Genomic DNA, 22,995 nt, shown 5'->3' with positions numbered 1-22,995 from the left:
AATGTATATTGGAATTGGAAAAGATACAGAAAAGGGAAACAAAAATGATTAGTGGTATGGAATAGCTTCCATATGAGGAAAGATTAATAAGACTGGGTCTTTTCAGCTTGGAAAAGAGGCGACTAAGAAGGGATATGATAGAGGTCTATAAAATCATGACTGGCATGGAGAAAGTAAAAAAGGAAGTGTTATTTACTCCTTCATATAACACAAGAACTAGGGGTCACCAAATGAAATTAATAGGCAGCAGTTTTAAAACAAACAAAAGGAAGTATTTCTTCACATGTTGCACAGTCAACCTGTGTAACTCCTTGTCAGAGGATGTTGTGAAGGCCAAGACTATAATGGGGTTCATAAAAGAGCTAGATAAATTCATGTAGTATAGCTCCATCAATGGCTATTAGCCAGGATAGGCAGGGATTGCTGTTTGCCAAAGGCTGGGACTGGCCAATGGGATGGATCACTTGATGATTACCTGTTCTATTCATTCCCTCTGAAGCACCTGGCATTGGCCACTGTTGGAAGACAGGATATTGGGCTAGATGGAACATTGGTCTGATCCAGTATGGCTGTTCTTATGCCCATCTGTGGAGCATTTGAGCAGCTCACATTTAATGAACTCATCTTCCACAAAACACTATGAAGTGGGAAGTATTATCTTCATTTGACAAATGGGGAAACTGAGGCACAGAAATCTTAAGTAATTTACTCAAGATCACCCAGGCAGAGCCAGGAACCAAACATGAATTCCTTGAGTCTCAGTCCAGTATCTTAGACCACAAGACCATCCTTCCTATCTGTAGGGCTGACGTTTTCAGCAATGTATAGTTTTGTAAAGTTTTTTCAGCAATGCCAAATTAAAAGTGAAGGACTTATTATGTATCCCATTGTAAACAGTGCATACTTGTTATATTTAAGGAGAGTTTGTTTACATTCGAACTACAGCAAATGGAAAGAAGGTCAGTTTATGTGCTACAGACAATGATTTTGCTGTTGAATTTAGTGTAATGCCACTCAGGTTGATTTTGTTAAATCATTATGGAGTTAAATCTAAATCAGAGTTTACATTTACATTTTAATGAATTGTATTAATTTAGTGTGGAAACAAAGATTAAATTTATGAATTTACATTTATGTGAGTGTGTCCTTTAACCTTGCTTAATAGAGTGGACCACAGTTTGGCTAACTTGATACTTACTAATCAGCACCAGAAAGATCATGTGGCAGCATGGATAGCAACTACTAAAAATGAGTAAAGAAAAAAATAAAATACATGGGAAAAGATATCTTCTTAAATTGTGGTTGAAGTAGACTATTAACATCATCTAAATAAGGCCCTACTTAACTTGCGACATTGTGGAAATTGTGGATTCCACAATATTAGGCTTCCACTGCAGTTATGAAAGCGGGAACTCCACCGTGTGTGGGACTGACAGTGGGAGCCCCAGCCGCTCTGTGATTGAGAGCGGGAGCCCCCGCGCTCAGCCCTGGGCTGACCGACAGTGGAAAATCACAGAAAAGTAAGAGTGGACTTTATTACTGCAAATAATAAAGTCCATTATAACCTTTTCGCATTTTCCATGGGTTGTCCTCAACTCATCTGCAATTTTTTGACAATAATCCTGCAATTCAAGTAGGACCTTACATATAAAAAAGACTGTAGTTGTCGTTCTAGCTGGTGAAAGTACAGGACCAGTGTACAAACTATGGCTAATCCCTGTAATTGTGAGGGTTCCCGAAAATAACCTTATATGTAAAGGAGTTTCCTCATGTACAAAGTGTTCCATGATAATTTCCCAAAAATAAATCCTTGCCTGTGGAAGTTTTTTAATAATTTGAAATAAATGTACCCCATTACATGAATATTCAATGTATATAAAACATTGCAAAAGGATTTATACTTAAGTGAAAAATGTTTATAACTTGCAAAATTATTGTGTAACAAGCAGTTGTCAAACTGAATCAAGGAAGAGATGGGCATAGATAGTCTTTTTGGCCTCTTTCCATCCCAATTTTTTAAATGTTACTAAAAATAAGCTTAAGTTCAACTTTGAAATATTAGAGGTCACTGGTAAAGAAAGTATGTAGCTAATTCAGAAAACAGCTGAAGTACCAAATATAGTTATCAGTCTTAATTTTTTAAATAGTAATATAGTCAAATCTTTTGATAAATTTATCTATTGACCTCACTGCACATTAAGTGGTGGGGGCCATTGTCTGGTTTGTTGAAAATGGTGTGTGCTTGTTTAAGGGCTAGGGCAGTGGTTCCCAACCTTTTAGGTTCAAGGGCCACAAATATAATTTTTACAACTCTGAAGGGCCACCAGTCTCCACCAGCAGCCTCCTCATCCCCCATTGCAGCCGGAGGGAAGGAGTTCAGCAAGGAGGATCTCCCATCCCTCTGATTGCAGCAGGGAAACCATGCCCTCCATCTGGGTCCCTAGGCAGCGGCTCCCTTCTGCAACCACAGGTATGGGAAGTCAGTGCACCCCTCTCTCTGGCTCCAGCAGGGACCCAGTGCCTAGGGTCCCAGGCAGAGTGCTTTGCTGTGCTCTCTGATACAGTCAAGGTGAGGGGAGTGCTGATCTCCCATCCCCTTGGCTGCAGCAAGGAGCCTGCACCAGCAACGTGCTCCGCCTGGGTACTCAGGCAATGGCTCCCTTCTGCAACCAGTGGGAGGGGAGCCATGGGCCATTCTGAAAGACCCCACGGGACACAGGTTGGGAACCACTGGGGTAGAGAGCCAGAGACTGACTTTCTGCTGCAGCTGCAGACCATGTCAGCTTGGGGATGCTGACCCATCTCCCCAGGTGAACAGAAGAGGGAGGGACTATCCAGGTCCATGCTGGTGTAGGAAAAGCCCTCTTTTACTTGGACCAGGTGGGCAGCACCACCCTGGAAGTAGTTAAATTTGCTCCTTTCTTAGGGGGCTGGGAAGGAATTTTTCCCTCACCACCAGATTGACCAAGGTGAAATGGGGTTTTTCGCCTTCTCCACAGTGGGTTTGGCAGGAGCTTAATTGAAGCAAACAGGATATGTGAGTTAAATTGTGATATGGCAACTCATTATGTAAATGTGGTGCAGATGTCTAGTGCAGGTATTCCCTAGGGAAGGAATCCGGTGATCAGATAAAATGGATTCGCAAAGGATTTAAAGGAGGTATTCTTTCAAGGATTGGAAGCAGAGGGGGTTTGGGGCTCCTAAGAGTGGTACGGCAGGGAGCCGATCTCCACTTCTTTTACAGTCCCTCATTTAGCCTCATTCAAGTGGGGGGACAGTGATTGTGAGGTCCCATCAGTGGCTTGGCTGGGAACCAGGATGGGTAAGAGGGAAGGCTGATGGAAATTTCCCAGGTATATATTGAAATTATTATGGAAATACCTGAACTGTATACTTTTATCTGCTGGGTACTCCCAGACCTTTAAGAATAAAGTTGTGGTCTAATTAAACCACATCCAGTGTCTCTTGTCCCTGTAGCATAGCCTGTTAGTCTTTCTTTTCTTAAAATTTGCAGAAATCCTCTGTTACCTTGGATTATAGAAGAGGGAGAACTGAATAGATGACATTTATTATACATTATTAATATATTATATATTATTAATTAATATATTATTTGTCTCTTTACCACCAGATGCTCTTGATTCTGTTATTGGGATCTTTACCTCTCAGTCTTCTTAAAAACACATAGCTAGAACCACATGTATATTTTTCATATTTCCTGGTGTTAATGGCATGATCCGGAAACATGCTGAGCACCCTTAACTCCCATTGAAGTCAGTTAGTGTTGAAGGTGCTCAACACTTTGCAGGAGCTACCCTAAGAGACCATGTGGACGCGCCCCTGTGAGGGGGCAGCGTCTGGGCTCTCCCTCTGTGTCCTTCTTAGAGGGGGACCACCCCTCCCCGCTATCCCCTGCTGGGATGCAGTCTCAAGCCTTTTAACCGGGCTTGCAAGCAGTCTTTCGCCTCGGCCCTTAGGCAGGGCGGGCAAGTAAGCCATCTAGCGCCCAGCCCTTAGGCAGGACGGGCAAGTAACAGGTTCGCTCTCTGGAGCGGTATGGAGGAGGAGGCTCTCCCGGGGCGACTAGGGAAGGCAGGAGGGGGATGCAGGCCCACCCGTCTCCACTGCGTCCTAGCCCAGGGCCCTGTGAGTAACGGGGGGGGGGGGTGGGTCCCGTCACTGGGTTGGCGGGGCTCCTGCTGAAACGCGCCGACTCACTGGGAGCCACCACTCAGCTGCACCACCGTCAGCTTCCCTGGGCTTCTTTCTCCTGCCCCCTGTTTAAAGTACCTTTGCTCCATCGCCTGCCTCGGGGGTCCTGGGTTTGAGGGGGTGCGGGAGTCCCACGAATCCCTCTTCGTCAACCGGCAGCAGCTCCGGCAATTCCATGGGCTCTTTTACGGAGGGCAGTTCCTCCAGGTCCTCCGGGCCCATGCTGCGGGTAGGGCTGGCAGGTTTTCCGGGTCCCAGGCCTTGAACTGCTCGGATTGGCCTTCCTCCGGCTCCCAGGCAGCAGGCAGCTCGGGTAGGCCCTCCTCCGGCTCCCAGGCAGCGGGCAGCTCGGGTAGGCCCTCCTCCGGTCCCCAAGCCGTGGGTAAGAACGGCTGCTCCCCCTCGGTGTGGGCCTCTGGTCTGGTTCCAGCTGGGAGCCTCAGTGGAGAGGTGTCCCTTTCCCTTGGCCGTCTCCCCCTGACTGAGCTCGCAGGCCTGGGTTTTGAAGGCCTGGCTCCGCCCCCTGCTTCCAGTCACGTGGTATCCATGGGGCTTCTAAAGGCCTGGGTCCACCCTCCTGCTTCTGGGCAGGAACTGTCCTTCTGGGCTCTACCAACCAGGGTGGGTTTGTCTCTCCCTCTGGGTCCTTCCTCCCGGCTACAGACCACTAAAATTACTTTCTTCAGTAATTCCTTCCATTTCTCTCTCCCTTATAACAAATTTAATAGTAGTACAACCAGAGTAAATCTACAGATTCTTAGCAAACTGACACTACAGAATTATGAAATATGGATATTCTGGGAACACTGGGTAAAGTGTACAATGTATTGCCATACCCCACAGATATTTACTTCAAGTGATGTCCCCATGGGTGCTCCACTATCGGAGTGCGGCAGCATCTTTGCATCTGGAGATGGAGATCTTCAACAGCAGTGCCCAAGAGACAGCAATGTGCACCTCCTCTGTCTCGTGCATGGTGCCGGTAATATAAGTAGCGCTGTACTCAGTTCTCTACTACCTACGGTCTGGAACGGAACTTTAGCAGAGCCCGCTTTTTCTCTTCAGAAAATTCATTACTTACTTTTAAATTAGATAGCTAGATCTTGTTTCTTCTCTTCTCCTCCTCCTCTTTCTTTCTCCATCCTTTTCCTCCTAAAAAAACCCAAAAAACAAAAATAAAAAACCCCCCCAAAATCCCTTTTTTTCCTCTCAACTACTATACTTTTACTATATAGTTGTTAGTTTAGAGTAGCATTTCATTTAGCTTTATATAGGGATATCCCTATAGGGAGGCTAATCCTTCACCCCTATGCCCAGCTCCCCCGGGTTTAAGAGGTTCCTATCGTGCAGGGCCGCCTTTTCATTAATGGATGGCCACGCACATTGTATTCACTGCCTTGGAGAGGGACATATTCCCCACAAATACTCCTACTGTCTTAGCCTCAAGCCAAGGGTGAGAAAGGACAGGGACATTAAACTAAAACTCATCCTAATGGAAAAGTCCCTTTGCCCAGCATCAGATCCGGGCTATCAGTCCTCCTCCAAGAGATCCGCACAAGTCGGCAAGATCTTCCACCAACCCTTTTGCCTCACGCCCGACCAAGAGAAAGACATCATCTCACCAGGCTGAGAGTACGAAGAGAGCCACCCCCTATTCAGCATCTGAGGCTCGAACTTCCAGTATGCCATCCCTGACTAGGTCTATGGTGTCAACGGCTTCTGATAGGGGTCACAACTGCGAGAAAACACCTGTTCCCTTAGTCTCTAATGGAAGATCTGATGGACGTGCTAGTGCCAGTCTACAAACACCGGCATCACAGTCTACTTATACTGTTCAAGTGCAGCCTCCTATTCCAGGGTCCGACGACATTTCTGACCCCAAAGAAAGCATTGGCACTGACATCGGCATCATCAAAAACCACGGCACTGTCAATGTTGTCGGCCACAAAGACTTTGGCACCGATGAGACCTTCGGAACTGAAAGCCTTGGCGCCATCAAAAACGTTGGCACCGAAAGCATCTGTTCCGACGAAGACCCTGGTGCCAATTAAGACCCCGGCACCGGCGAAAGCCTTGGCTCCGATAAAAACAATGACACTGACATCAGCCGCACTACCACCTCCAAGCAGACCTTTAGCGCCGTCTGCTGACCACACCATGACATATCCTCTCACACCATGAATGCCCTAATCACCTCAAGAATTCAGATACTCTTTGGATCTAAGAGCATCGGATACCCCGGAATCTCCACTTCTGAAATGTACCATACCATAAGTCTCACCATCTCCTAACTCCAGCCACGTGTCATTCTCGCCTGCAGACACTGCTCCTGTATTTCCTAGCGATGTAAAAGAAGAAGAGGTGGAAGATGCAGAATCCATTGCACCATCAACTTCAGGCCAACTACCATCAGTCCCACCTGCCTACCCCTCAATATCTCAAGGAACACAGTCTTGGCAGGGTCCCCCTTGGATGCAGCTCCATATTCCCCTCCAACCAACTTGGCCCTGTTGGCCATGTATAAAGCTCAATTTGGCAACCCTCCACCATGTTGATACTGGACACTTTGTGATCAGTGTGGATACCAGTGAGACACGGTACACCCAATTTGCAGATCAATAAGGTTTAATGTGCAAGGTTTTTTATAAATATACTAGTTAAATACAAAGCCTAAAATTAAGTACAATATATTATATTTATTAAGCTTAGAGAGCTAAGAAGCTACTTAGAAGGCTGTATAGCAAAACAGCTTTTTCAGGAGCCCCGCCAGGGAGTCAGTGGATCCTCTGCTCCGACTGGCAGCACCTCCCATGGAGTCAGGTGTTGATGGAGCCGCTCTCCTTTGTTTAAGTGGTGACTTTTTATATTTTTTTATAAACAGCCTTTACTTAATTATGTTTTTTATTATTATATATGCTAATTACTTACATTAAATTTTTACTTTTAACTATATTTTGTTTTTATTATAATTAAAGTCGTTAAACATCTGATAATAAAAGAGGCAAAGTAAAAGTATGCCGCTTAGCAATAAAACAGTGTACCCCTAGACATTCAAGAATAACTTATTTTCATCTCCGTTACTTATGTGCAGCTGCAAGCATACAGTATTTGTATTTTGTCTTATTATATGCCGTGGTATCCAAAAACTAAAACATCTATAAAATTACTCAGTAGTCCTATTTATTTCTGCCAACTAAAAAATTCACGCTACAAGAGTCAAAATAGCCAAGCAAGCAACTAAAGCTATGCTAGGCCTATAAGACAGTAGTCCAGCAACTCAAATTATACTAGGCCTCCAACACACCACAACAGGTACAACGCCCACCGTCCATCCCATCCTTGACTCTCTTCAGACCTCCACAGACACAAACATAAGAGGAATAAGAACACCTGGAAGATCAAGCGGAGGAACAGGAGGATGAACAAGACCAAGAGGCCTCACCTACGCTACATTTCTCATCATCCTTGCCAGATGAGGCCATTATGCCACCTCCCCCTACGGCGGCCGATGACTTTAAACACTTCCAACAACTATTCCGCAGGGTTGCTGATGACTTAAATATACAACTGGAGGTCAAGGAACAAAAACATGAGCTTATCGACATCCTCCATACCTCTTCTACTTCAAAAATCACTCTACCTATTAATGGGGCACTCCTGGAACCAGCCAATCTTTAATGGCAGACCCCAGCTTCTATTTCTCCCACATGCAAATGGGCAGATAGAAAATATTATGTGCCAGCTAAAAAATGCAGAATTTTTGTTTTCTCACCCTACCCCAAACTCTCTTGTGGTGAATGCTGTGCACGAGAAGAATCGTCCATACCAACCCCGATCTTCTCATTCTGATAGAGACTAGAAGCGACTCGACCTATTTGTCAGAAAATCCTAATCTTCTGCAACACTCCAGTTTCGGATTTCCAATTATGAGGCCCTCATGGCCAAATACAAATATAAGAATTATTTTAAACTGGAGGAATTATGTCAGGACCAAAAAAGATCAATTTTTGCCTCTGATTTCAGAAGGCCATCTCATAGCTTGCATAGCTCTACAGGTCTCCCTGGACTTGGCTGATACAGCAGTCAGATTGATTGCCATTGCTGTAATAATGAGATGTGCATCCTGGCTACATCAATCGGGATTTCCAAAGGAGTTACAAATGACAGTTAGGGACCTACCATTCAAAGGCCAAAAACTTTTTTCAGAGCGCACGGACAACTCTACATTCTCTGAAGGATTCCAGAGCTACATTAGGATCTTTGGTCATAAACACCCCGCAACAAAAGAGAAGGTCAGGAAAATATCAGCTCCCTTCCAGATCCAGACCTCAACCATACTACATACACAGGCAATATGATAAACAGTGCCGCCACCAACTCCCTTCTAATAACCACAGCAACTGTAGACAATCTGCTGCACAAGGGGCTACATCCTGTACACCTTCTAGCAAACAACAGTTTTGAAGGTCAAGGGTCTGAGAACACCCCTCTGTTCCAGTTTATACCGCAAAGAGACCATCAGTTTGGCAATAGGCTAGCTTCATTCCTAACATCCTGGAAGCTTATCACTTCAGACCACTGGGTCTTGGAAATAGTCAAGGTAGGTTATTCCATCCCCTTCCTAATGTTACCATCCCACCATTCCCACTCCCCTCTCATGAGATATTTCTCAGGGAGGAACTGAACCACCTTCTACAATTGGGAGCACAGAACCAGTCCCCACACAATACAGGGGCTGCAGTTTTTACTCCCAATACGTTTTGTTTCAGAAGAAATCCAGAGGATGGCGCCCTATTCTAGACTTTCGCAATCTGAACAAGTTTGTCAGACTTCAGTTCTTCAAGATGGTCACCTAACCACCATCATACCAGCACTGGAACAGAGAGACTGGTTCTCGGCTCTCAACCTACAGGATGCCTACTTCCACATTGCCATACATCCTGCCCACAGACACTTCCTATGGTTCAACATCAGCAATGACCATTTTCAGTACAAGGTTCTAACCTTTGGCCTGTTGACAGCACCTCAGGTTTTCTCCAAGGTGCTAGCAATGGTAGCAGCCTACCTAAAGAAGATAGGAATTGCCATTTTTCTGTATTTAGACAACTGCCTCCTCAAAGCTCAATCCGAGTCTGAAGCCCTTCAAGAAGTTCCCACAACCATGAATACCTTCAACAATTTGGGCCTTCTCATCAACCTAGAAAAATCCACTCTAAGACTCGTTCAAATACTGGAATTTATTGGAGCTCAACTCGATTCCATTCGAGCCAGAGTCTTTGTACCACCTCACAGATTCTCAGCTATAAAGGACCTAATTTCCAACATCCTCGTATGTCTTCAGGTATCAGCACACACGTCTTCAGCTTCTTGGACATACGGCAGCAGCCACATTTGTAGTAAGACATGCCAGGCTGCATAAGCGCTGTCTCCAAGGTTGGCTCTGTACAGTATACATTCCCCACAAACACAACATCCAGAAACAGTTATCAGTACCAAGATGGGTCGAAGATTCCTTACGCTGGTGGATGAATCCTAGCAATGTTTGCACAGGGATCCCCTTCCTTCAACCATCTCTTACTGTGATTCTAACCACCGATGCCTCACTCATCGGTTGGGGAGCCTACCTGCTAGAACACAAGACTCAAGGCAGATGGACACCTACCGAGTCCGATCTTCATATCAACTTTTTAGAGCTAAGAGCAGTTCGCAATGCTTGCCAACATTTTCTATCACTGCTTGAACACCAAACAGTAAGAGTGATGACGGACAACCTCGCCTGCATGTTTTATATCAACGAGGTCCCATTCTCTGTGCTCGAAAGCAGTCAAATTCTGGAATTTTTGTATCCACCACAACATCTCCTTCTCGGCTGCATACCTACCTGGACAGAACAACACCATTGCGGATATGCTAAGCCGAACCTTTCTTCAACAACACAAATGGGAACTGGAAAGGAGAGCGTTAAGTTCCATATTTCACCAATGGGGCCATCCCACAGTAGACTTTGCCACCCCACTGAACTCTTGTTGTCCACATTTCTGCTCCAGAGCAGGACTAGGACGAGGATCGATGGGGGATTTTGGAATTTATTATTAAAAGAAAGGAATTTTGAGGCTTTATATCATAAAAGTTAATATAAATTCTTGAGTGTAACCAGCCTTCTAAATTGTTCTGAAAGTTGGGGTTATAACTGTCTAGAGTTTTAGATTGTGTGAAGTATTCAGAGTGATTACTTAGTGCGTAAGTGTTCATCAAGTGCACAATCTAGACTTTGACAGTCCTTGGGATCCTCTGTAAAGGGCAAATCTCATTCTTTTCCTGTTATGGAAATTTTTTTATTCTGGAGCACACAGTTCAGTACTGAAGATTTATACAGTAGCTGACAGTTCCAAAAGGGCAGTCTTTGCCTGATACCTAGCTGAATTCCTTTAGACTGGATAATATTGTAAAACAGAAAATTTTGTGAAGCCTTTTGATTTAAAAATAACCTTACCAGTATTGTAAACTTGATTAATTCTTTATCTGACATTCATCAGCCAAGAATTTACATGAAACGCACAGCAAAGAACATTGTAGAAATTCTTAGTGAGGCCCTGAGATGGTGCATTTCCAGAACAAGAAGGTCTCCGTCTAACCCAATTTCAACTCCCACACACTGTTCCCACAACACCAGGACTGAGATTAAAGGGGTGGTCTCTTTCTCACCTCCTAAGGGATTGAATACTCTGAGGTCTCTGGCTCCCTGGAAATCTGGAGCTTTTCAGTTTCAGTTTCAGTTTCAGTTTCAGAGGATCTGAAGTTACTCATCAGTGAGGTGTCTGTGGTTTTGGATCTGATTCAGATGTCAGGCAACAGCTAAAAAAACCCTGTAGACAAAATTGTGCCTCCAAGTTGATGCTTTGAAAAAAAAATCAAGTACGTTGCATTTATGGTACCCAGAAAAAAGTCAGACTTGTTTCTCAGTGCACTTTTATTTGGAGAAAATTATACATGAGTCCTGGATGCATTTTGTTAGCAAGCTAATTCTTAAACTTATCTACAAATTATAAAGGCTGCAAAGGAATCTGAGACTTAGGGAGCAACACCAGAGTATGCTCAGCAGTAACCTTCAGTGTCAAAAATACCTCCATTCTCCTTGACAACACAATAGCCTTATACAATATTTGTGACAGGAACCTTATTTTGGTGGGGAGGGGAAGCTGTGAACTAGTCACTTAAATCCAGTTCAACCATGTACCAGACTTTCTGGTATTTCTGGGGAAAATACATCATAAAGCTCTCTTCCACAACATTGGAGAGAAAGCAGGAACGGCTAATGTTAGTTTAACTTTTTCTCTCTGATTCATTCTTGGTATGTTCCCACAAATATGTTTCTTCTTATTCAGCGTCACAGTGAGCAGAATGATGTTGCTGGTCACAGAATCTGATAGCCATTTCATTTAAAAGTTAATGTGTTTCGGGGCAGATACTCTTGGAAGACTTTCTAGGATAGAGCTGACCAGGAAGACTCTTTACTGGAAAACAAAAACCAGTATTCTACCTTTCACAGGGATCAGATTTATTTTTGTCAGTCACAAGTAAATCTAGAGTCAGATTGGATGTCAGTGAGTGTTTTCCTTCACTGGGATAATGCAGCATCTATCAGAACAAAAAAAATTGCTTATTATAGATGGAGACCTTTGGAGTGGGGACTTCATAGAATTTGAAGGAACTCTTCTATAAGTTTTTGTTGTCTCTCCTTCAGATCAACCAAAATGCAAAACATTATGGTTGACAGTCTAGCACCTCATAGACACTCAGCCTAGAGGGCCAATGTCTAAATCAGAAAAAATTCAAGCAGTGTGTTTTTTTGTCTTAATTGCATCTAGCAAATCCAGCAATGTTTGTCTAGTATTGATTCTAAAGCAGGGTAGATTGATTTAAATCAAGGCAATTTAAATTACTGATTTTAATCATTATTTAAATGACCAAGCAGGAAATCTTGATTTAAATAATCAGTTTTAACCTTGTTTTGCATTTGTACTTTTTCCTAAAGCGAGGTTGATTCTCATTGGTTGTAACCATTAAAACATGTTGATTTGCAATGAAATATAGCCTCTAAACTAAATATGATGCTTCTTTTTGCTAACCAGGATACACTGTATGGATACATATTTATTTAAGCAGTTATATACTTAGCATACATTTATTCAGATTCTTAATATTTACATTTTTTAATGTTAGAAAGTGGTGAATGATGTATTTCTTACAAGATGATTAATTTTTTACTTGTGATGTATTTCAAGATTTATTTGGATGGAAATTTAAATTAAATTAAAAATGCACCAAAAAAGCATTTTACTTTTTTTTGTTAATTAGTTAAATAAAACTACCTTAAATCTTCTGGATACATAAGAAACATTTTATCAAAACATATTTTGCATTTTAAAATAGCTGATGATTTATTAAACAAAAATTATCTGTACTTAAACAGATTGTTTCTGTTCACTGTCATCCTTCAAATTTTTAAACTAATAGCTCTCATCCTTTCACATTCAGTTTTTATTCATAGTTTGGAAGAGGAAAACAAGCTTTCTTGCTTTTCCAACTCCCAGTTAGTTTCTTAACTTTGAATTAGGCATTGAACTGAACTAATTGAATAAACTGAAATGAAGAAAATATTGTTTCTGCACTGGCAGATGGGGCTACTGCTGTAAAAAACTGATTTAGCACTACAGCAAACTCTGGTTCCAGGTGCTGGACTAGAACCGGTGGTTAAGGGGCCAGTGGTTCATGTTTGACTTTCTTTAAAATTTGGGCAGCAAACACATACTGCTTATAATATTATTTTTCTTTAACGTAAATAATTTTAATATATTATAGGAACTTTAGGCCTTAATGTAGGTTGTCCTAATTTCAAATTTAATTTTAAATAGGTTTATTTTTAAAAATAAACCTGAATTTAATTTTTAAAAGTCCCCTTTTTTTTTTTGGTTCGAAAAAAAATCAATTTTTATCCACCCTGTTCTAAGGAGGATAAATGTTTAAAAATTGAGATTTGGAGAAGCAATTTAGCATTAGTGTGCTCTGATGACTTTTTTTGTGACTATTTATTTAAGACATATCTCCATTTACCCTAATGTTAAATTCCATCAAAGATTTCTTAGTACAGCTGTTCATTAGTACTCACATACTATTTGCGCTTTTATCAGTTCCTAGAAATAACTCAAACACGCCTCATTCAAGGTACCAGTGACAAATCTATATTTGCCCCTTCTTTGAAGAATGACTAGTAGGTGTTCCTTTAGCTCTGGAATCTGGCTTAGCAGCAGAGGAGATGACATCTTGCTACAGAGGCTGGGCCCAGAGGAAAATGAATTACTTGATAGCTTCACAACAATTCATACATGTGAGCACTCTTCGTGACCTAGAGCGGAGATCTCTTGCGGCTCAAATCAAGTCCACCACCTGCTTCTTAAGGAGTAAAATTGTACAGCTAATGGAAGTTATTTAATTGATAATTGAGTTGATGCCTTTGGCCAAATTCTGAGCTGTGTGAAGAATGAACTGGGGTCACTTACATGAGCACATGGGGACGTGGATAGAAATGTAGTCAGGAGGCTTTGAAAGTATTGCTGTTGTTTGAAATTCATCAGACTACGGTGTTACTTGGATATGTTTTTTTGCAACATAGTATAACATAATGACTAGATGATCGTAATGACCTGGCCTTCTGGCCTTAAAATCCGTGAATGTTTAAAGCTCACTGAAGAGGTTTTGCCTCAGATTTAGTGAGAATGGAGCTTGAGCAGTGGATGTTTTTTCCTTCAGTGGATGAAGACTGTCATTTGTGCCTTTCCATCCTCTCTGGATTCCAAATTTTTTTTTTAAAAAAGCAAAGATGGAGGAAGCAGAACTGATCTTGGTTGCATGAAACTGTCCCAGCCAATCTTGATATTTGAAACTGTTTAGTTTTTCATCCCACTCCTAATAGTTTCAGATACCCTGTCAGATTGATCCTCCACAGTGTCTAAGGGCCTTGTTTTATGGAAAGAGTACTAGCTGATAGTGGGTAACTGATGGGGGTAGTCAGTAGTCTATGGCATCTTATAAACCATATTACTTTAGGTGATGGGGCATTGTGTTCTCAAAACGTTATAAAGCTAGTGTGTGATTTATTCCTTAAATCCTGGAATTACTACAGGAAAGGAAAGAGAAGGCCTGGCGTTGAGCACATATAACAAATAGGTTTTGGTAGTGAAGATCTGTTGTGACCTATCATTAGCGACTAGGTTTTTCAGAACAATTAGGGAATTGACACAGCCAGCGATAGGAAATTAAGCTTTACTTTTTCTCATGCTGTGGGGACTCTTCCTTCCTTCTTTTTGAGCCTGTGGACTCTTGTTTCCTTATTTTGGGTGATCATCAGGACTTGTGATACTGAGTCTGTAGTAATGGCCATGAGCGCCACATTCACATGCGATGGCAAGGTTCCTTCCTCCCAGATTCCTGTAGCCCACCCCTTGCACAACCTTTTTACCTGGCTTGTGTGCAGGGAATGGGATTTTCCCCAAGAATACATCAACATATACATCTCTGCTCTGAATACCAAAATTGTCACACATCGATCCTGATGCCAAAATCTTGGCAAACAAATTATTCCATCTGCTTGAGTGGGAGGAACAAGGATATATATGTTAGTTTCCAGACCAGAGGTGGGGGAACTCTGTGGAAATCCAATTTTTAGTAAATTTTCCAAATTTTGGAAAATTCAGTTCCCTTATCTTGTTTTGTTTGACAGGTTTTTTTTTATTGGTTGTGGGCAGAGATCCATTCTGTTATGTATGAAACTAAAATGTGATTTTGAAAGTGTCTAAATACTGTACATGGGTAATTAATTAGGTGCATCAACATGTAAATAATACAGACTTTAAAAACAGTGAATTGCTATATCCGCAAGATTTAATGAAAAGAGAAAGTTTAAAAATTGCTCTCCTAGAACAGTAATTTATATAACTTCTACTTTTGGAAATACTTATGAATACCAGCTGAATGCACTTCAGATTCAGAGAATAGTTTTCTTATAGTTGTGAATATGCAAATAAAATTGAGTAAAATAACACTGTATTATGGAAATGATTTAATATACAATATAGTAAAATAAAGAATTTATATATGTATCAATACTCTTTTTCATATGCAGGTCTATTGCAAAAGAGCTTGCTGACTGGCTTATCAGCAACAATGTGGTTGAGCATATTTTTGGACCGAATTTACATATTGAGGTGTGTGTTAAATAATCTGATTTTTTACTGTATTTATGGAGGAGTAATTTTTTCTTCTGTTAAATCTATCCTAAAATTGTTTTCTCTTTGCAGATCATCAAACAGTGCCAAGTGATTCTGAATTTTCTTGCAGCTGAAGGGCGACTTAGTACTCAACACATAGACTGCATTTGGGCAGCAGCTCAGGTATATAAAACATTTATATTTGTGAGAAGAAACTAAAATGGCTATTTGAATTCCATTTGGTTTTAGATTCACAAAGGAATGTTTCTTAATTTTTCCTGTTTGTCATTTACCATACTTGCTTAGGTGTACAGGATTTGCTATGCAGTCACCTCTGCAACTTGAATAAAATATGCAGATTTTCCTATACTGCATCTACACTAGAAAATTTTGCACCTCTAGTTCACCACAGGTTCAGCTCCACCTGTGATAGCAATGATGGAAGCTGTAGGGTGTGTCTCATGCATTTTTACTACTGTGTTGTCTAGTAAAACTGTCTGGTTCCTTTGTGCACAATAAAAACGAGAGTCCTGTAGCACCTTAAAGACTAACAAATTTCTGCGGGTATAAGCTTTCGTGGGCTGCAACCCACTTCGTCAGGTGCATGAAATGGAAATCACAGATAGGAGGTGTATATATATACATCCAAGGGTAAGAAACATAACAATGGGGAGGGCAAGTGCTAACAAAGTCAGTTCAGTTAGGGTAGATGAGGCCCATTCACAACCTTGGATGTATATATATACCTCCTATCTGTGAAAGCTTATGCCCGCAGAAATTTGTTAGTCTTTAAGGTGCTACAGGACTCTTGTTGTTTTTGCTGTATACAGTCTAACACGGCTACCCCTCTGGAACTTTGTGCACAATAATTTACCCCTGATAGTGCTACTCTGGAAAACTCTGGCTGTAAAATTTACTACTTCAAAAGCAATCCTAAGTTATAGAAGGCAGTGAGATATGGTATTAAATTTTCCCTTGGCTCAGTTGAGAACAAACTAGGGTTTCCCTTCAAAAAGATAAAACCATATTTGCTTGCTTGTTTGAATGGTTATGTTTACTATGATGTTTTCAATAATCCAATAATTGTTTTCAATAATTCTTTTATTTATGAAATTTGAGTAATGCAGACATTTTGGTATTCTGATATGAACACACACATGCATGTACACACACTCAAAAGGTGCAAGAAAAAAACCCTCAATTTGATCAGACACCAAAAAAAAAAAAAAGCGAGTGCTTTTAAATTTATTATAATTTTGGGCTTATAATTAAATGTTTTCTATTTTCAAGAATATTTCTCATTTGTTTTATTCTAAGACAGCAGAACAGACATACTAAAACCTGTGTCTGTATAATTTTATGCTTTATTAGTTTCTGTAGAAATGGGCGCTGATGGCTTCTTGTGTTATTTGTTTACTGTAAGTTGGTTTTGAATTAAAGCTGCAATTAGATTTTCTGAAGAAGGCTCCTAGTGCTTTTTTATCAAACATTTCCCAAATTCATGCCACAAAATGTTATTGTAAAATGCCATTTATTAAAATAGTGTTAATAAAAATTATGGCCTACATTTGTTTAATTAATAAATTTCTACAGTTTAAAATACCCAATTCTTTTTCTTCACAGCTGATAATGGGTGCAGATCTTTGGCAGACTGGGTTAATTAAGTGTAGAGAGCCCAGACCATCTCTCTGTGGTTATCTCCTGATTTATTTCTTTCATCTTCCTTCCTTACATACCTGTTTTCTTCTTCTTGCTACACAGACTTTTGGGCAGTAGTCCAGTTCCATAGTACTGTTGGAAAGCTGGTTTTAGATATGAGTGCTGTTGCATCCCCAGTGCTTCTGCTGTTGCTGTAGTGCCTGTCAAGGCTCGTTTATATTCATGCAGCTTTGTGGAGGTAGCAAGGAAGATAAACAGCCATATTTAACTTTAAAAAAATCTCTTAGCAGAGCAATACTATTTCAAAGAGCTTAAATGAGACAAGAAATGTTTTATCTTTATTGCTGCTTCCTCACATAGTAGTTAAATCATTATCAAAGGGCCTTACCCATCATTAGTAGCGGAAACATGTTGATGTTAGAGTTTAAGGAAACTGAATTCTGGGAAGTGGATTACTTGTTCAAAAAGTAGAGATGGAAGGAAGACTGAGAACTAATACACACTACCAATTATGTTAATGTAACTTAGTTCACTCAGGTGTGTGAATAAGCCACCACCCCCATAAGCAATATCAATTACACGACCCACGCGCCCGTGTGGACAGCGCTATGTTGGTGGGAGAGCATCTTTTGCCAACATAGCTACTGCCTCTTGCTGAGATGGTTTTTTTATGCCAACAGGAGAGCTCTCTCCTGTCAGCATAGAGCATCTTCACCAGACACACTGCAGTGACACGGCTGGAACACTTCTAGTGTAGACTAGCTCACCCTAAGACAGAGAAAGGGGATGGCCGAATCTTGGGACTGCAGAAGAAGACATAGGCTGAAAGTATCATTCTCATTTAATTAATGTACTAAGCCAAAGACTTACTCCACTGCCCTGAGTGACATCATCAACGCTGTAACTTCAGTACCTAGATTAGAAGAGAGCTGAAAAATCTATTTAAAACTTAGCACTTTATTTTTATCATTTTTAAAGTTATAGCCTACTTTCATTGCTGCTTTCGCATACAGTAAGTAGATCAGTATCAGTGGTCTCATCCATTGGCAGAACCTTAAGATGCAGCTGTTAATTAGCTCTTTCAACCTTAAGTCTGCATTCCCTGCCTTTTGTATGTTCAATTTTCCTAACATAAAGTTGCATTGTACTTTTTCGTAGAATTGCATTATGCTTCTCCTGTTAAGTAGGGAAATAAAGAGGAAAAAAGCCATCTGAACTGCTGAAATAGGGATTGGAAATAGAAACTTTTTTCAGGTTTAAATTTGGTGTTTGTTACCAGTGCTCACTAAATATAAAAGAAACTTCCTTAACAATAGTATACTGCAGACATGAGACTTAATTCCTTCTTTGGCCTTGCTCATTTTAGTGTGTCAGTAATTGAAAAAGATTCCATTTTTGCTATAAGAATCTGGCGCAGGTCTAAATTGCCACCCTGAAAAGAGTTTGGAACAGGGTTTCTCAGCCTGTGGTTTGGGACCCAAAATTGGGTTGCCAGAATGTTTCAAAGACTCATGTGGCAACTCCTGTGGGCTCCTGTCCCCAGGGCTGGCTGGGCTCACCTCCTTACTCCAGGCACTGCATTCTCTGGGGTTCCAGCACCAATCAGATTTGTCCCAGCCATCATGATGATGTGAGTCTGGGTAGGCCAAATTTGGGTGAGTGGCACTACAACCTCATGAGCCAGGTCACAACTCCACTCACACAAATTTGGTAAAGTTAGGGTGGCGGGTCCAAACCTGAGTGGTTCTGCAATCTAGAGGTTGCAATGCCTGGAGCGAAGAGCCGAGCACAGCCAGCCCCACAGCATAGGAGCTGCAGGAGCTGCCACTGTTAGGTGAGTGCCAGGCAGGACCCAACCCCCTTCGGGGGGCAGGAGCTGACTGAAACCACACCAGGGCCTCCACCCCCAGACTGTTTACTGGGTTGTGACAAATGAAAAATGAGAAATGGAAAGAGGAAGAAGACACACAATATTATTTCGACTGTGCTGTGCTTTAGACTGCTGAAACAAAAATGTATTCCAAATTTGGAAGATTGCAACTTCTGATTTTTGGAGCAAGAATTTTTATATCTGGAATAGGCAGTAAATACATTTTTGAATAGTCAGGCAACCTTTGGATCTAACCAAACCTTTTGGAATGGAGATTTCAACAACAATTGGATGATGGTGGTAAGAAAATAAAGACAAAAAGGGTCAGAAAGCACCTGTTAAAGATCTGTTTCATTATTAACTAAGGTCGTGAATACAATTACATATAACATTCATAACTTTATACATATGAGTAGTTCCATTGGCTTCAATGGCACTATTCATGTGAATAAAGTTGTGCACATGCTTAAGTGATTGCATGATTGGGTCACAAAGTTGAAAAGGAGTGCAAATTGATTTGATACTAAGTTTTGTCTAGGACAGATCGCTTTTTAACTATTCTTTCAAATCTAGCCTATACGTGTTAGAAATCTCCTACAATAAAATAAGCAAACTTATTTTAGTTTACATATATATAAGATAAATGCCAATCTTATTCAGTGTGTCTAAAATAGTAAAATTATATCTTTACGGGAAAACTGGATCCTACTTTTTATTTTGATAACTTTATTTATTTGAAAGCTGTACTTTTTTTAAGAAAAGCAGTAATTTTATAAAAATGGCATTGAAGAAGTTGAGAGCTAAGACATCTCTTGTCCCTCTTTTCTCAACTTCTAACTTGTGACATTAAATTTCCTTAAATTGAGCATTGACTCTTACTCTCCATGGATGAAATTCACCCTTGTGTAGATAACTTGCACCATTTAATTCCCACTTGACTCCTAGATAGACAAGTGACTGTCCCTTGCTCATTTCCTTTTAGGCTGATGATAAAAGGAAAGTCAATTTAAAAAAATATATATTTTTGAAGTACATATTTGCTAATCTAAATCCAGAGTCCATTATACTATTATGTATTTTATTTATTGAGTGTTTGGTCCGTACAAAAATACATTAAACCTTCAAAGCAGAAGTGAAAATTGGGAGCATATTTATGCAACAATTTAAACTCAACTTTCCATTGTTTTGCCTTGTGCACTGTCATTTTCTGGTGTAATAGGAGTTCTTGTCCACTGGAAAAGGTCAGCATTATTATCTTGGTGGTCTGTGTTCTTATCGAGTTTTGCCTAAGACAACATAATAATAATTAAAAACAATTTTGATAAGTTCTATTTTATACTTTACATCTTAATCTTTAGTGCCTTCATTTGCATTCACCATTGTTAACATCAAGCGATAGTGTAAATACTCTTTTGTCCCTCAGGAATTTAGACACAAAAAATACAGAATAAATTCTAAACAGTTTTCTTTAATCTCCCCAAAACTCTTATAACCTTAAAACTAAGCAGGAGCTCAGTGAGTTTACATATCATCTTACCAAAATTCATGTGCTTGGAAATGAAAAGTTAAGTTAAATCAAAGCTGAAGGTTTGATACTGCTCAGAATTGTTTCTGAATGATAAAGCTACCTGAGAATTTTTGTGTGAAAAAGCTTTTTAAGGAAGACAGTTTGATGAATGTTTGAATAACTCTTTTAAACACATTTTATTTTTTTCTCTCTTATATCTTTTTTTTTCATATTATGTAGCTGAAACATTGTAGTCGCTATATACACGATCTGTTTCCTTCATTAATCAAGAACTTGGATCCTGTCCCGCTTAGACATCTTCTTAATCTAGTCTCAACTCTTCATCCAAGTACTCATACTGAACAGGTAAAAACAGAAAAACTTGAAGTACAATAGTACACATTATAACTTCTTCAGTGTCATTTGTGATATTGACACATTGTAAAGTCTGTTTCTCTTCATAATACTTGTAATATAGGAATACACAATAATGTTCTGCATAGGAAAACATACAATTTAAATTGTGTTGCATCTTAAATTAGCCTTTCTGGCTTTTAAATTTTGATGATAATTACACGTTTTGGAAAAGTATATAAATAGATGTTGATAAAGTTCCTTATATTTAATTTAGGACATTTCTCCATTTTCTATAACAAAGCATTCACTTGTTTTCATGAGTTATTTACTTTGATGTCCCATAGTGTTAGAATGCAGAAGAAGCAACATGTGTATCTTTTACATTGAAAACCGATTGCTTTTTCATTGCACTATAATCTGGTTTTGTTTATAGACCTTATATTTGGCATCAATGCTTATAAAAGCGCTATGGAATAATGCACTAGCAGCTAAGGCTCAGCTATCAAAACAGAGTTCATTTGCGTCTTTACTCAGTACTAATCTACCCATGGGAAATAAGAAAGGTGAGTATATATTTTGCTGTGTAATGTTTATGTTTATCTATCCAAAGTAGATATTACAGATAGAAAATAGATAGTCTTTTATTTTTATCAGTCTCTAGTGCTGACTGGTACCTTTGAACTATGAACTCATATAGGATATTTTAGGAGACTCCATATGAAAGCAAAATTTTAAAATGTGGCTTGCTGTATCATTGAGGCATACGTTTCAAGTAAGGGATAAAAATGAAGATTATAAAGAAATAACTCTTGTCCCCACCCATATCCTGTAAAGAGACATTGAAGTTTCATGAACATTTCTGAAAAACTTTCCATTCAGAAACAATTCTGCTTATACATCCTACATTGTATACATTTGTTTTCTTTTCTTTATTTCAAAGTTTTCTATGGGGCACCAGCTGACTGCTCCTATTTCGTTGAATGTTTATAGCTGTAGTGCATTCTTTTGTTTTCTAAATATTTACCTGATTTTTCACCCAATTTTCGTGCCTTGACATTACATACTGCTCCTCTTTTCTTAGGCTTCTTTGTGTGGGCACTCACAGACAGCCACTTTGGAAGGTGGTAGGGATCTGTTTTATTGTAGGTTTCCCTCCTTTGTCACTGTTGATTATATAATATGAGCAACTGATATGCTGACCCAAAGAAGCTCAGTCACTTAGAATGTTTCCTTCCTGTTTTTTCCTTTCCCTTCAGAGGAAGAAGAGCTCAGAAGAGCAGCCCCATCGCCTTGTAAGTTGAGTACTAGAAATACTCTGCAACCTCAGTTATAATATTTTGATAGCATGATGGCCCTATAGAGCAATAGCTTTATATAGCAGAGATCAGTTTGTGCAATTTTTTAAGTATATTTTAATGAGAAGTCAGCAGAAAATTCCTTTTTGAATAGAAGCTGACAATTTGGTATCTCTGGCACATTATAAAAGTAACATTGGAACTCATGATTTGCAGCCAAGTGCTGACTACCTTTCAAAAATCATTTTTGTAAGTATTTAAATGAATCCAGCTTACATTTTGAGTTATATCCCCTGCTGAGTTGTTGGTTGTTGAGGAATATGGTGTTGAGTTCAAGGAAACTAGGTAGATATGTATGATACTGTTAACGTTCAGATTAGTGAAAATAACATAGTAACTGGAAACATGCTTTTAAAATAGGGTCACCTGCAGCTAGCCCTCAAAGTAGTGATAACAGTGACACCCATCAGAGTGGAGGTAGTGACATTGAAATGGAGGAGCAGCTAATCAACAGAAACAAACATGTGCAACAACGACTTTCAGATACAGAGGTACAACTACAGATCTTCTGTATTTAATTATTGATTTGCTATTAATCAATTATGAGAGTGATAATTTATCCGAGACTTTCAAGATAATTTTAAGAGAAACCACAACTCGTTATATGCATGCATATATTCCTTACTTACTCGTGTCTGTGGAGGGAATGCAGGAAATCTTACTTCCAGTTACTACCCTGCATGGCCACCTAAGGCCAAGGCCCAGTCTTGGCCGTAAGTAAACAGACAAAATAAGAAGTAAAAGAGTATTGCATCATAAAATATTTTT

The 22,995-nt window shown here is 40.0% G+C and overlaps 1 protein-coding gene across 1 annotated transcript in view; it reads left to right on the top strand.

Moving 5' to 3' along the window:
* Positions 1 to 22,995, top strand: part of USP34 (ubiquitin specific peptidase 34) — a 244,205-nt gene that overhangs the window by 52,531 nt on the left and 168,679 nt on the right. The window contains exons 9-14 of the mRNA XM_067565207.1: positions 15,395 to 15,476; positions 15,570 to 15,662; positions 20,756 to 20,881; positions 21,306 to 21,435; positions 22,129 to 22,164; positions 22,588 to 22,718. Coding sequence (XP_067421308.1) covers positions 15,395 to 15,476; positions 15,570 to 15,662; positions 20,756 to 20,881; positions 21,306 to 21,435; positions 22,129 to 22,164; positions 22,588 to 22,718 — 598 coding nt within the window. The remainder of the gene's footprint in view (positions 1 to 15,394; positions 15,477 to 15,569; positions 15,663 to 20,755; positions 20,882 to 21,305; positions 21,436 to 22,128; positions 22,165 to 22,587; positions 22,719 to 22,995) is intronic.

Source organism: Emydura macquarii, unplaced genomic scaffold (assembly GCF_026122565.2).
Source record: "Emydura macquarii macquarii isolate MOO-44397 ecotype Brisbane River unplaced genomic scaffold, CSIRO-AGI_Emac_v2 contig_2676, whole genome shotgun sequence".
Taxonomy (NCBI): domain Eukaryota; kingdom Metazoa; phylum Chordata; order Testudines; family Chelidae; genus Emydura; species Emydura macquarii.
This window is presented reverse-complemented; position numbering and strand designations above follow the sequence as displayed.